Raw genomic sequence first — 13946 nt, 5'->3', positions numbered from 1 at the left:
ACGTTAGTAATCGGTAACTCACAAATTTTTAAAAAACAATAACTGTATTTACCTACTTTTTTTTTTCTTTTCTTATATTAAATACAATTCATTTATATCTACTGCCACCTAGTGTTGTAATATAAAAGCAACTTAATCTCTTGTAGATATACAGGCTGGGCCAAAAGTTCCTAGGTGATTTTAAAAATCAATTATTCTATTTCGACGTGTTTTAGATTAATTTTTTTTTTAATCGTAAGATTACAAAAGTAACTAGAAGCTTAAAAAACTTTGGGAAAGAGTAATTGATTTTTAAAATCAGTAATTTTCGGCCCATCCACTATAAAATTGAAATCGTATTCTAAAGAAATGTCAAAGATTAAAATAGTTTTTATATAATATTATAGTATAAATTTATTAATAGAATATTTCAGAGATTATGAATATTGCTATTATTAAATATGATAATCCTAATATTTATATATAAAAGTATGTTAACGAGATGACGTTAAATTAACGTTTAGTTTATATAAATTTATGAAAGTAATGAATCATTATTACTTATCTTATTCACGTGATATTCAATATAAGATTCCTTTTATATTATCTTTATATCAACGTTTAGATAATCAAAATGAAATCTATGTCGTTATTTGTATTAACGAATCGAATTGCGTTTATAAATTTATCTATTTAGATCAAACTATTACAAATAAAGATTTATAATAAACTTAAACATATAGATAAGAAATGATATCAATAACGTCACCTATATATTTATTAACACATATTATTTTGCATTACTATGCAGAAATAAACAGATAACAAATATTCTTATTTTACTAATGAAATTTGAAGTTTTAAGAATATCAAAATGTGCTTCCCGTTTAGATATAATTTGGTAAAATACTTTCTGACTTTTAGAAAGTATAATTTTCGATCAATCGTAGAAAAAAAAAAAGAAAAAAATTCCTTATCAAATTTTTAACATGTATATCCGTAAAAAGAGGAATGCACTTGATTATCATCAGAGTGCAAACTGATGCAACCAGTGCAACTTGGATCAAAGCCGAGTATGGCGTCACTACGGTAGTCAAGTGAAATGTCAAAATTGCGGAACGTGAGTATATACACATTCGGTTAATGCTCGATCTATCTAAAATTCTCGAAAGTTTTCGACGTAACGACATCATATCAAGTGTTTTAACCAACACGTCTCAGTGAATCTTGTTGGCATTGTAGTTTAATGCGACGAACCGATAATTTATCGGTATTAAAATATCAAAGCATTGACAATAAATTGTGAGATGTTTGTGCATTCCCAGCTGATAGGTTTTGACATATTTGACAGTTGTGTAATTGCATAATTGTGTCCAGTAGCGTGCTCTGATGAACGATTGTATATGATTTAATAAAAAAGCCATACAGGATGGCCGAACTGGATGATCTATATCATTCAGATCAGTACCTAGGTCCAGAGACGCTTACAGATCTTTGCTTCAAATTAATTTGTGACAATCTTGATATCATTTCGGTCAAAGACAAGCACGGTCATCGTACTCTACGCAAAGGACTTGCCTTCCCTGCAGAAATATGTCATAAGTTTATCGAGTATATGCAGCGAAGTGAAACAAGAGAAAACGATGACTGCTTCTTTTCTATCTTCAAGGATACAACAGCCACAAGACTAAAACGTGTTAAAATTATAAGTTGTAGTTTGACAGATGCTTCTGTTGAAACATTAATGAAGCATAAACTTACCGATTTAGAACTCACAAATTGCACTAATTTAACAGTTCTTTCTATTGAACATGTAAATGCCAATTCTGAAAACCTACGTAGTCTAGTATTTCATGGAACTTCGATGGTTATACCATCAAGATTAACATTTGGTAATAAAACGTATATAATTAGATTTGTTTACATTTTTAATAATGACGATTAATAATAATATTTTAACGATGGTATTAAATATTTACATATGCGTATATTATTTTTAGGTACAGATGAGAACTCTCCTGTTAAACATTATGAGCGTGGTTACGTTTTCAAAACACCAAACTTAAGACGTTTAGCGTTAGGATATGTTGGTATTCCAGAGAGAGAGTATAGTTTACTTTTGGCAGGCTTAACAAATTTAACTCATTTGGATTTATCCAATTGTTTTGAAGTACTGAACTTTGATTTTTACGATCATGTTCCAAATTTAGTATCGTTAACATTGTACAATGTAAAGGTCAATGGTGATCCAATAGCATTTGTTAATAACATATGTCACTTAAAAAAACTTAGGTATGAAAAGGTCTTTTTTATGAAAATCAAAGGAATTGAACAATGTTTTAATTGATTAATTATTCTAATTGTGAAAATTTATAGGCACTTGGACATCTCGCAATCTAATTTCAAACAAGGGCAATTTGAACATCCTAATAGAATTTTAAGGCGTATAGTACTTGGATTGCCCGAGTTAGTTTCTCTGGATATTGGAGGCACTAATCTTGCAGGAAGAGGAGTTGCCGAACGACCCCTTGACACAGTCTTAGAAGATTTAACAAATAATGCTCTTTGTGACATACCAGGTCTTGCATCTAGAATTCACAAACCATTACAATTTTTAGGTCTTTATGGAACTGCTCATGCAGCTTGTAAAAGACACGATATACCAGCGAAAGTGGTATGTATTGAACAATTGCATTAAAGTTTTACATAAATATTATTTTACATAAATAAACATCATTATATAAATCGTGTGGCATAAATACAGATAGCAGGAGATGCAAATGAAGATCAAATATTAATTGCGGCTCATGTTTGTATGAACAACAAACAAGAATTATTACAAAAAGTGTTGAGCGATCTCTATCATGTATTCAGATATGAAAATTGTCAAAGAATGGATCAAGCTCTTCGTACTGTATTAGAAGCGATGGAAAAACATCCGTATCAAAAACATATACAAATATCTGGAAGGTAGCACGTCTTAATGAGCACATGTATCATTTTTTATACACCATTTGACACTTAAGACAATTTTTATTACAGTGCTACTTTATTTTACATAGTAAAAATGAAGGAAAAAGGAGAACTAGTTGTAGGAGTTAGGAAAAGAATTATTAGCACTTTATTGACAGGAATGAGTCTTCATAGAGATGAAGAAACTATGATGCGTAATGGTTGTTTGGCATTATGTCAATTTCGCATACCACAGGACGTGGTTAGTACTTTTTCTATCTTTAATTGGTTTATGTGATTTTTCACTACGTTTTACATGTATAAGTAAAACTATCTATAAATATCTACGAAAAAGAAGAGAATAATAACAATACAATTTTTATATTTACAGATGTTCAACTACGAAGCATTAGTAAAAGTGCTCTTACATTCTGCTAAGCATGCAGAGCCAGAAGGATTTGTACAACGTATTGGAATATATTTATTAAACTCTCTAGCTTGTCAAGTTGAAGGCAAAGAAAAGTGTCTTTTAGGCAAATTAGGTTGTGTTAAAACAATGCTTGAATTAGTCGAATATAGAGTAGAATCTGGAATATTTGACGATGTGTTGGAAGTAGCATGGTCTACGATGTGGAATATGACGGATGAAACAGCTATAAATTGTCAACGATTTTTAGATGAAAGAGGAATGGTACTCTTTCTAAAATGTGTAAAAGTATGTATCTTAATCTTTTGATATTCTGTATAAATATAAACATTTGGCATAATTATTTTTTTTTTTACAGCGGTATCCAGGAAAGGAAGAATTATTGAGGAACATGATGGGTTTACTTGGTAATGTCGCGGAAGTAGATTATTTGAGAGTACATCTTATGCAACATCGATATGTATGTGTTTTTGCCAATCTACTGCGTTCTAACAGTGATGGCATCGAGGTATTATATTTTTTTAAATATTTCAAATATTTCATTGTTTCATAATAATTCTCTATCGTTAATCTATGTACTGTACAATAATAGGTATCTTATAACGCAACCGGTATACTCGCACATATGGCATCCGATGGTGTCGAAGCTTGGACGCTTGATAAACCTAGCCGAGATGAAGTTTTAGATTTTATGGTCCAAGCTATTGAAAGATGGGATTTATCTGCGGAACGTAACATTAATTATCGTTCATTTTTACCGCTTTTACGTTTACTGGATGTATACCATACTCCAGAATGTCAACATTGGGCTGTATGGGCACTCGCCAATCTTACCAATGTTTATCGTACGTATTTGAGATTTTTTTCTGTTTTTTTTTTCCCCCAAAAAATAATTTCTCCCTTCAATTAACATTTCTCATGAATTTTTATCTATGTTAAAACAGCACACAAATATTGTTCATTAGTTATAAAAGAAGGAGGAATAGAAAAACTGAATGCTCTTAAAATAGATCGAAGGCCGTACGAACGAATTAAAGAACTTGCAACAATTGTAATAGAAAATTGCTGTCAAGATAACAGTCATTCCAATGATGGGAATTATCTTCAAGCACACTCAGATGCAGAATATAGCCTTGATGGTTAAAAAAATTGTCATTAATATGATTCATGTGCAACATTATTGAATACAGAATGTTCAACCGTAGTATAGAGATTTAAAGCTAACAATTGATGAAAGTGTGTGGTGATTTTATATCCGTAGTAATTATCATACAAAAAAAAAACAATATGCAGAGATGACACGTAATAAGATGTTACCTTATCCCAGTGATATTCTTACAGATAATATTTAAAAAAGAAAAAGGAAAAAACAGAAAAAAGAAACAAATAATTGCTTAAATATAGCAAAACATGTTGCGCTATGACAATTTATATAGCGTGTTGTTAATTCGTTAGTGATACTCCAGATATTTATAGTTTTTATTATTACTATTCTCTATTAATAATCTATCTTTGAATCAGAAATTATTTTTATCAATGTACATAGTTATATCCTGTATCATAAATTGAATCTCTGAGATAAGATGATTGTGACTATCTAATATTTCTATTTTTTGTTTCACAACATTAGATCTCGCAAAAACTGTGTGTAACAGTTGTACATTGGCGTTGTCTTATGTAATTCAATAGTTTAGCTTTGATCACTCAGCTGCTGAAATATTGTCTACAAGCACTGTGTAGATATTATTTATTAAATGACTTGAATAAATAAAGAGACTTAAAAATAAGAAGCATGTCAATGTATGTCACTGTAAATAGAGCTAAAGTGCAGGGAGTAAAGTGAAATAGATTTGTATGTTTTTGTATATTATCGTTATGAGACCTTGCAAAAAAGAAAAAAGATTAGAAAAAGCACCCATACTGCTGACATCAATTGCTTAATCAAATTTTCGCATTATCAATAGAAAACATGTAATCCTAAAAGATAAGCTCAATAAGTAAATATTTTCCATGCTCAAATAATTAGCCAGCTATTTCTACAATAAGCATTAAATGATGATATAAATGTATAATGAATGTGAGAATAATTTTGGAACTATTCTGTGTATAATATAAGTTCATATGAGACTGAATTGTGTGTCTTATTTATTTTTATACCTTTATTAATTACCCTCTCTCTCTCTCTCTCTCTCTCTCTCTCTATCTTTCTCTCTCTCTCTCTCTCTCTCTCTCTCGCTCTCTCTCTCTCTTTCTCCTTTTCGATATTTGTTTATTTTAAATCGTTTCGATCAATTGATAATTAATTCCTTAAGAAACATACAAATTTGAATATATCTATCTATCGAGCTGAACAATCGAGATTTGTATCGACCTATCGATCAAATCAATTTGATAATACGCGTGACATTGAAGTTCTAATCGTATTCATAAAAATACATGTATAAAAAAATATACCTCGTAACATATTGTCTTTTTTTTTTTAATCGTGATATCGACGATGAGACAATATAAATTGAAAGAAAAATAAAACTTCATTTGTATCATTTCCGGGAGGCGGTTAAAGAACTTATTTCCGGTTCAATTCCTTAATTCCGCATGGTGGCCGGTGGACTTGGTAGAGGTGGGACGCTACAGCTTAGAGAGGCAGACATTTTATTTTCGAACGTACATCGTACTACATCCATTGGCACGTTCAGCAGAGCTTAAGCTCGAAATTCGTCGAAAATATCAGCAAATAATACTTACAAATCAACTAGATCGTCTCACATTTTGAAGAAGGTAATGATACAATTATATATGACTAAATATAATCCTTTCTAGTGAACATATCGAATTTACAAATGTAGCCATTTAGTCGCGCCAAACGATAACGATTTTATCGATTTGCGTACTGTTAAGTTTTTAATGCTTTTAGACAAAAGTTCAGGTTTCTTCTATAATAGAAAGCTTAGAAACTTACGAATGAAAAAATATACTTGTAGAGATATTTGAAGCAGCAAGACTATTCCATTCTATATGTGATTTCTAGCACTTTGAGAAGCATCGAAGATGCAGATTTTTTATGACGTACATCTCGCAAACGTGGTCGTTTCAATGTGATGATTCATTTTCTCTCTCCTTCTCTCTCTTTCTCTTTTTTCTTTTGAAACACTGAAATGAATTTAATAATTTATTAAACGTAATTATTTAATAATTATACGTAGATTGGTGTATAGTGCGCGAGTGTGTGTGTACGTGTACGTGTGTATCGGCATCCATATACGTAAAAATGCGCGTGCGTTACCTAGAATGGCGTGGTATGTACATAGATAGCACAACTTCTGAATTATGATTCCAAATTCACCTTAGTATCCTATTCTATATTATTTATACGTATGATAAAATATACATGGCTGTGACTATACTCTTCAGCTATTTTGTTTGGAACATATTCATTTTTTATTCATATACCAATGAACAATACCAACAAACAAGAGCGAAAATATTGAATATATAATTAAAGAATATTTATTATCTTTAATATATTTGACTTTCGTTGACTTTCCTTCAGTTAAGATATTCTATAAACATACACGTTTTGTTCGTAGACCGTTGTCATCATATCTGACGTCTGTAACTCGTCGGTATACTAAAATGAGTTACGGCTACAACAAATACAGGTTAGTAATAGCGTACAAAAGTGTTGTAATAAATGTACATCTAAATATTATGAATTTATATGCTAATACGATTCTGCGTGCCAATTTCGAATCTGAAGAACATATGTCGTGGCATATAAGTCTATTTAAATGTGCAATATATTATCGATATAAGTAAAAACATGAAGTGAGTAATATCTCATAGAATGTTTATTTGATATTTGATATTAACAGTTCTACTATGAGCTCTCGAGGTCGAGGATTTAGTTCCCGTGGGGGTAGTTCATACAGAGGTCGAGGAGGCGGAGGAGGAAGCGATTGGGGTGGAGGATCTACCGGTGGAAATATGTCAAATAGAGGAAGTTATTCCTCTTCGAGAGGAGGCAGATTTAAATATTCTACTACCAGTTATGATTCACGCTCTAAATACAATTCAGGTTAGCCGATATTAAAAGAACATCGATTATTATCTACTAAATAGGTGAACATTTGATGACTATTTTTTCTTTTTTATCTTTGTAGGTGGATCTGAAAGATATTCAAGCAGAGGTGGTAGAGGTGAACATTCAAACAGTTATAAACGCCCTCGTGTAAGTATTAATTTAAAAAAATAAATATCCTCTTTTTTTCTTTTTAATCGGATTTTTAATATCATTTTTTCTATTCATCTTCGTTAGGAATCTTACTCTGGTAGAGATGATCATCGTTCTTCTGGAGATTCTACCCGCAAAAGGATCAGAAGCGATTCTTATCAGGTATGTACATTATGAGGTGATATTAGACAAATTTTAATATAAAAGAAGTTGTAAATAAGTCTTAGGCAGCTCCATTCTGATTCTACAATCCTAAGGTCAAGAAGAAATTACCGGCCTTAAAAGGTCCTCTTCAGACAGTTTCTCAAAATTTTTTAAACATATAGTATAACTTGACACGATTGTCCTGAAAAGTTTTTTTTAAATATAAGTACTGAATGCGAAAAATTGAGAGCATTAGTTTCTATTTAACTGCAAAACAATTTCAGGACATTCGTCTAAAAAAGAAAAAAAAAAAAATCTTATAAAAGAAAAAGCGGTAGAAAAGGTATTCATAAGATGTCATAATTTCCTTTCAAGCGACGAGCCAACGGCTACTTGAACACCCATTCTTTTTGCGTTGGGACACTACTGGTGGAACACTACGAATGCATCAAATAAAAGATGAAATATATACCTAGATGGTACTTAAATTGTTATCCACGCACAGTCATGAAAGATAACTGAGCGAACAGACGAATAGATGTAGAAGTATGGATTTCATTGTGCTCATATTGCATCAGCATTGTTCTCTGTATATAGCAATATGTGCTATGAAACCGCAATTTCGTGCACAGTTAGAAATCAAATTATTGAAATATTGACAGCATCCCCGCATTGCTCCAACAATTGATACTGCAAATAAACCTTACATACGACAGATTTTCCAAATTATATACTTTAAAGGACGTGCGAATTTCTTGACTCTATGAAAAACGCATAGACCTTTCCAATACAGAGAACATGCATCTTATATTGATTCTGATTACTAAAAACAGAGAAGGTTGCAATAAGTATCAACTTTTTATATGTCTATGCATCCACTCGTGCATGATCCGAGATATAAACTTCCCAACTAAGGCATACCGGAGAGGTTTAGAAAAAAAAAAAACATATATACATATATATATATCAATGATCGAATATCTATCAAATATTTTTCTCGAGTATTTCACCCTTCTGAAGACTATGTAGAAGAATATACAATCGTATAAAGATCTATCTCAATTAGCTTCATTTCATTCCCAAGTTTATATGACAATAATAATCGAGCGGCAGAGAATGAAAAAATAAATAAAATAAAAAAAAGGATTTTTTACTATTAATATTATTTTATACGGTGCTGCTCTTTCCTTCAGGAAGTTGGAAAGGTCTATTTCAAAGACTTCTATCTGCAATCTAACAGAATTCACTTGATATCTCAAAGAAAGTAATAAATGCTGGTAATATAATTTACATTTCTCAAAGATATATATATATATAAAAGAACGAGCGTGAATCCATGAACCAAGAACGATATATATTGAACTTCCGGAAAAGTATAAAAGTTGTTTAAATTATGCAAAAGAGCAATGTGCAATATTATATGCTAAGTTCAGCGACATTATTTAGAGATACTTTAGGGAGGTAAATCTATAAGGTATAAATCGGTGATCCAACGAGAATGGGTGTAGTGACCGTGACGGTACAAGGTTGGACGATATTAAAGTATAAATGATTGGCACTATTGCAAAAGGTAAATGAGGAAGCTCGAAAGAACCTACGGAAGCTAGATAAGTAATAATTGAAAATGACATTAAGACATACTTCTAGGAGAATGGAAAAAAAATCTATATGATAGGAGAGGGAAAGAGGGGAGAGATAAATACATATATATATATATATAAAATATAAATAAAATAAATGCATAAATCAATAAATAAAATCAAATAAAATCAAATAAAATAAAATAAATACACGCATATATATGTATGTGATAAGAGAGAATGACAGGAATGGAGAAAGAGAGAAAAGGGAAGGAGCACAATTGAATTTGATTTGGCAGGGTGGAGGTGGTAGCGGTAGCGGTTCGCAGAGGTACTCCTCGTCGTACGGTGGTTCATCGGCATCGGCTCCATACGATGACAATAAGGGCTCGTCATCGTCGGCGGTTTATGAGGACAAGAGACAGAGCGAACGAGCCTCGTCATATCACCGTTCGGAGGACCGTCATTCGGCTTCACGGAGCTATGCACCTCCGCCACCCCCTCGCATTAGCGAGATGGCGCCCCCGACTCAGAGATACAACTCTAGTCGAGGAAGAATATCGCATCAAAGCTCTAACTACAGAGGTCGCATTTCCACTCGCGGCAGCAGTCGAGGGGGTGGATTTCATCGGATGAGCTCTCGATCGGACGTCATCATGGCTCGCAAGCGTACCCTACACTCGCTCGACTATCGGCGCAAGCTGCTAGGTTCGCGTTCGCGAGACTACATCCAGCGTATGCGCATGACAACTACCAAATTGCGCAGGAGGTAACTAATTAATAAGTCACTTACCAACCGCAATACCGTCCTAGTAGCCTGCTTGCTTATCCGTCAGTACACAAACTGGCTATGTCAATGACCTGAGAGTCACGACGACGATATAGACATGTATAAATGGTAAAAGAAAACAAACCTGACACAAATGATCGCACGAAACAAATGTTTACATATTGCCGAGAGGCAAACTTTTGACAGGGTCGTAATACCGAGGGAATTGATCATAATGTGGTGCGCATAAATACGATGTATGCGCACCATCCAAATGCAATGTAATTACTTTTGATACGAGAACTAAAATACTTGTACTTTATGATGTCATTACTTATCGTTCTTCCACATAGCAGTGACTAAAAAAAAAAAAAGTATATAAAAAAATATAAATATATATATATATACATATATATATAAAATGCAGTATAAAAGAACGTTATTTCTAATATATACATATAAGTATTTTAAGACGCGAACATGCGAAACCACAAGAGCACAATGCAATGCAAAAAGGCTGAAATAGTTGACCTTTATTGCAAAACGAAGTGCATTCTCATTATGGGGGATAAGAGCAATGAATACTATCGCGATATTTGCTGTATATCAACTATGAAACAAATTTTGATTGCTGATTAAACGAAAGACAAAGGAAACAGAACAAAATGAAGGGAAATAATGTAAGTCAAAAAAAAATTGCTGTGTCATTAGTAGCGGTACTACTAGGCTATCCGGAAGTAAAAAGGAGTCAGGATCAGGAAGCAGCATGAAGGACAAGGATAGAGAGATGGCCAAAGCTATTAACGCTGAGTTTTCCGACGACGACGACGAAGACGATGATAACAAGAGTAATTGGGATGACGATGAGAAGGTAATTTCGTTAAAAATCTCTACCGGCCTGATCGCAGGCATTTCATTTCTCAAGAGAAATAGAAACTGTGCCTCACCGTATATAATACTTTCTAACGTTAAATCCAGCCGCATGAACGGGATGACGAAGAAGAAGATGAGGAAGAGGAAGAGAAAAAGAAAAAAGATGAAAAGAGAAAAAAGGAAAAACAAGAGAGAGAAAGACAAAATACCGAAGATGAGGAAGAGAAAGATGACGAAGTGAAGGAGGACGAGGAAGATACGAAACAGGAGGTAGGGAATATTCTAGAATTGTCGTATTTCCTACGAGACTCTCTAGCGCTCTCTTTGCTCTATCTCTAAAGCAACCATTTTTTGCTGCGTTATCCTTTAGGACGAAGAAGACGACGGCGATGACGAAGAAAGAGATGAAAATGATAAAAACGAACATGGTAGAAACGCTGATTCGGAGGAATTACCTAGTAGACGTGACGGAAGAAAATTCATCAAATTGAATTGTCCACACTGTGCGCACCGTAGCGTCACTTTCAAAGAATATTCTCTTCATCTATATTCTGGACGTCACAGTGCGGCTATGAGACGTATCGCATCTCGACACAAAGCGACTCTTACGCGTATGCGAGTTCTACAAAGACAGGAACAGCGACGAGTAGAAGCACGCGATGCTCTTCGTGGTACCTTACCCTCTCGTACCATGTTCTGTCCTATATGCAAATTAAACTATCGTTCTCTTAAAGCAATACATCAGTTATCCGAATCGCATCGTCAAATGAAACGATTCCTCACACCGTTTTGTCGTGTTTGTCGTATTCAATTCAGATCGCCAATGCTCTTCGAAACACACATGTGTTCTCTCGATCACATAAAGGTAATTTTTCTTCTAAAACTTCAAAATTCATTGATTGTACGTACATACGAAGGTACAGTCGAGTTTCGTTTGATCTTTTCAGAGGAAAAGCGTATGGAAAGAAAGAATGAACACTAGAAATGATGAGGCAGAGGCAGATTCCAGTGGTCCCGAAGAAGACGATAAAGAAGTCAATCTGGACAACTTCATGACTTTGGATTCGGTGGGCGATGTGGATGGTACGACCTACGTTATATCATCGTATATACGTTTCTGCTTTTTTCCTTTTGGTTTCTCTTCTCCTTTTCCTTTCTTTTCTTCTTCTTCTTCATTTCTTTCTCCTTTCTTTCGTTTTTTCTTTCTTGTTGTTTTTTCTTTTCCTTTTTCTTTTTTTTTTTTAGATCTTTGTTTATAAACAAATAATTGTACCTGTTGCAGAGGACGAAGAAAGTAGCGATAAAAAAAAAGAAAAGACGACGGAGGGTGAAAACGTGAGCGAGGCTGAGAAGAAGCCAAAGAATAAACAAATGATTAAAGTGGGAGCGGAATATATAAAACGCGTAGAAGTACAATTTTGCGAATTGTGTAAAGTTTATCTGCCGCGTAGTGAAAACAGTAAAAGAGCAGTGGCCCTTCATTGTTCCACTCGAAGCCATCTGAAACGGTAATTGATATAAATAAATAATTGTATTTTTATAGTCATTATCGCTCTCATAAAATTCAATAATATATATATACCAAATAAAATACTTTGAAATTTGATTTATATATACGTAGGTACGTACGAGATAACGATGATAAAGCACTACGAAGAGAAGCAGAAAGAATACACCTTCAGTCGTCGTCGTCTGTAAATACAAGTACTAATTCCAACGCTATCAACACGTCCGACACCACGAAAGCTTTAACGAATTCTGAAACGCCTACATCAACGAGCGGTACTCAACCATTGTCTACGAATGGCAATAACAATGCTATGGAAAATGTGAAAATTGTCGAACAGAAGGTAAACGCTATTGAAACGGAGAAAAATGCAAAGGTCAATAAAAATGGTCAGGGAGGAGACGAGGATGATGACGATGATTATCATGGCGATGGCGGTGTCAAATTGTGGGATGACGTTGATAAAGATTTGGGTGATATATTGAGAGAGACCGAGCCTGGAACGAAATCCAGCGATGACGAAGATTCCCGTTACGATCGTTTTCGTAATTCAGACAAAAAACAACAGCAACAACATGGGAAGGAAAAGGAAAGAGATAACGAAAAGATCGAGGGGAACGATAATGAAAGTAATAACAAAAAACAGGATACGAAGATAAAATGTGAAAAAGTGGATATATAATTGTTCAAAAAATTTACTATCAGTACGTTTCACTCCTACCCTTCGGTTCATACATTGTCTTTGTATGTGGTTGTCTTTTAATCTGATAACTTGGCGTACAATAGTAGACTGTTAAGTTTTATTTTATGTCGTGGAAATACAGAATTGTACGATTGCTTAGAGATTACGATGTAATATTTCTCATGTAACTAGTTGAAAGCTATTCTAAGAAGACACAGCTGAGCGAGCTAAGAAAAGTAAATAACTTGAAATTGTTTTGGTTTTAATAAGTGAAGAGCTGGTACTTTTATTAAGATTATGGAAGAAATATGCGATCAAGTTGTCAATACTTCTTATTCCATCATAAGTGAAACTAGATATCAAATTGTTTCAATATTTTGTGGTACTAAACTTGATTCGTATCGAACTTTTTTTTTTTTTTTTTTTTTTTTTTGATCGTATAAGGGCATGTCTGAAATGTACGCTTTACATTATTGTAAACTTCACGATGTTCAATTCCTTTGTAATTCAAAAATCATTTCATACGCACATGTCTAACAGCAATACAAAAATTATTAAAAAATGCTGTAAAAAAAAATAACTTTTCATATAAGTATCTCTTAGTACAATTGTGCGAAAACTAGTGGTTAATTCTTTGTGAATCCCAGGTATGTGGAGTAACGGAACAAAGAAAAGACGGTAGATATTGATTTTTAATTAACATGTAAATGAGTATATAATAAAATATGTCACTGTAGACAATGAATAAATAAACTTAACATTATTAAACATATTCTTCTTTGTGTTAGAAATATTGCAATTT

At 33.2% G+C, this 13946-nt stretch overlaps 2 protein-coding genes across 5 annotated transcripts; both read left to right on the top strand.

Annotated features, from left to right (window-relative positions):
- The first annotated feature begins 1006 nt into the window (after positions 1 to 1006).
- Positions 1007 to 5490, top strand: LOC127067046 (protein zer-1 homolog). Its single transcript, XM_051001525.1, has 9 exons — positions 1007 to 1871; positions 1980 to 2271; positions 2356 to 2653; positions 2744 to 2949; positions 3022 to 3193; positions 3323 to 3646; positions 3717 to 3866; positions 3951 to 4203; positions 4303 to 5490. The coding sequence occupies exons 1-9, from the start codon at positions 1409 to 1411 to the stop codon at positions 4500 to 4502; spliced, it is 2358 nt and encodes a 785-aa protein (XP_050857482.1). The 5' UTR covers positions 1007 to 1408; the 3' UTR covers positions 4503 to 5490.
- Positions 5491 to 5957: 467 nt separating this feature from the next.
- On the top strand, positions 5958 to 13916 carry LOC127068505 (uncharacterized). Of its 4 annotated transcripts, none has more exons than XM_051004787.1 (12): positions 5958 to 6136; positions 6946 to 7017; positions 7231 to 7433; positions 7519 to 7586; positions 7674 to 7751; positions 9613 to 10082; positions 10797 to 10953; positions 11061 to 11225; positions 11326 to 11820; positions 11903 to 12038; positions 12238 to 12463; positions 12577 to 13916. In XM_051004787.1, exons 2-12 carry the CDS (start codon positions 6992 to 6994, stop codon positions 13142 to 13144), a joined length of 2592 nt encoding a protein of 863 aa, XP_050860744.1. In that variant the 5' UTR covers positions 5958 to 6136; positions 6946 to 6991; the 3' UTR covers positions 13145 to 13916. The 4 variants fall into 4 exon arrangements, with proteins under 4 accessions (XP_050860744.1, XP_050860737.1, XP_050860753.1 ...); XM_051004780.1 differs by having other exon boundaries at positions 10794 to 10953; XM_051004796.1 differs by lacking the exon at positions 6946 to 7017 and having other exon boundaries at positions 10794 to 10953.
- Positions 13917 to 13946: the final 30 nt, after the last annotated feature.

Source organism: Vespula vulgaris, chromosome 1 (genome assembly GCF_905475345.1).
Source record: "Vespula vulgaris chromosome 1, iyVesVulg1.1, whole genome shotgun sequence".
NCBI classification, from domain to species: Eukaryota; Metazoa; Arthropoda; class Insecta; order Hymenoptera; family Vespidae; genus Vespula; species Vespula vulgaris.
The sequence above is the reverse complement of the archived record's forward strand: the minus strand, read 5'-3'. Positions and strand labels throughout refer to the sequence as shown.

What these genes read in the sequence shown, in the direction of transcription:
- LOC127068505 (XM_051004780.1), top strand. Translation starts at nt 6,992, where the DNA reads ATGAGTTACGGCTACAACAAATACAG. An exon ending in TACGGCTACAACAAATACAG is followed by an intron (nt 7,018 to 7,230) that starts GTTAGTAATAGC and finishes TGATATTAACAG; the next exon opens with TTCTACTATGAGCTCTCGAG. An exon ending in ACAGTTATAAACGCCCTCGT is followed by an intron (nt 7,587 to 7,673) that starts GTAAGTATTAAT and finishes CATCTTCGTTAG; the next exon opens with GAATCTTACTCTGGTAGAGA.
- LOC127067046 (XM_051001525.1), top strand. Translation starts at nt 1,409, where the DNA reads ATGGCCGAACTGGATGATCTATATCATTCAGATCAGTACCTAGGTCCA. An exon ending in ACCATCAAGATTAACATTTG is followed by an intron (nt 1,872 to 1,979) that starts GTAATAAAACGT and finishes TATTATTTTTAG; the next exon opens with GTACAGATGAGAACTCTCCT. An exon ending in TCTTTCTAAAATGTGTAAAA is followed by an intron (nt 3,647 to 3,716) that starts GTATGTATCTTA and finishes TTTTTTTTACAG; the next exon opens with CGGTATCCAGGAAAGGAAGA.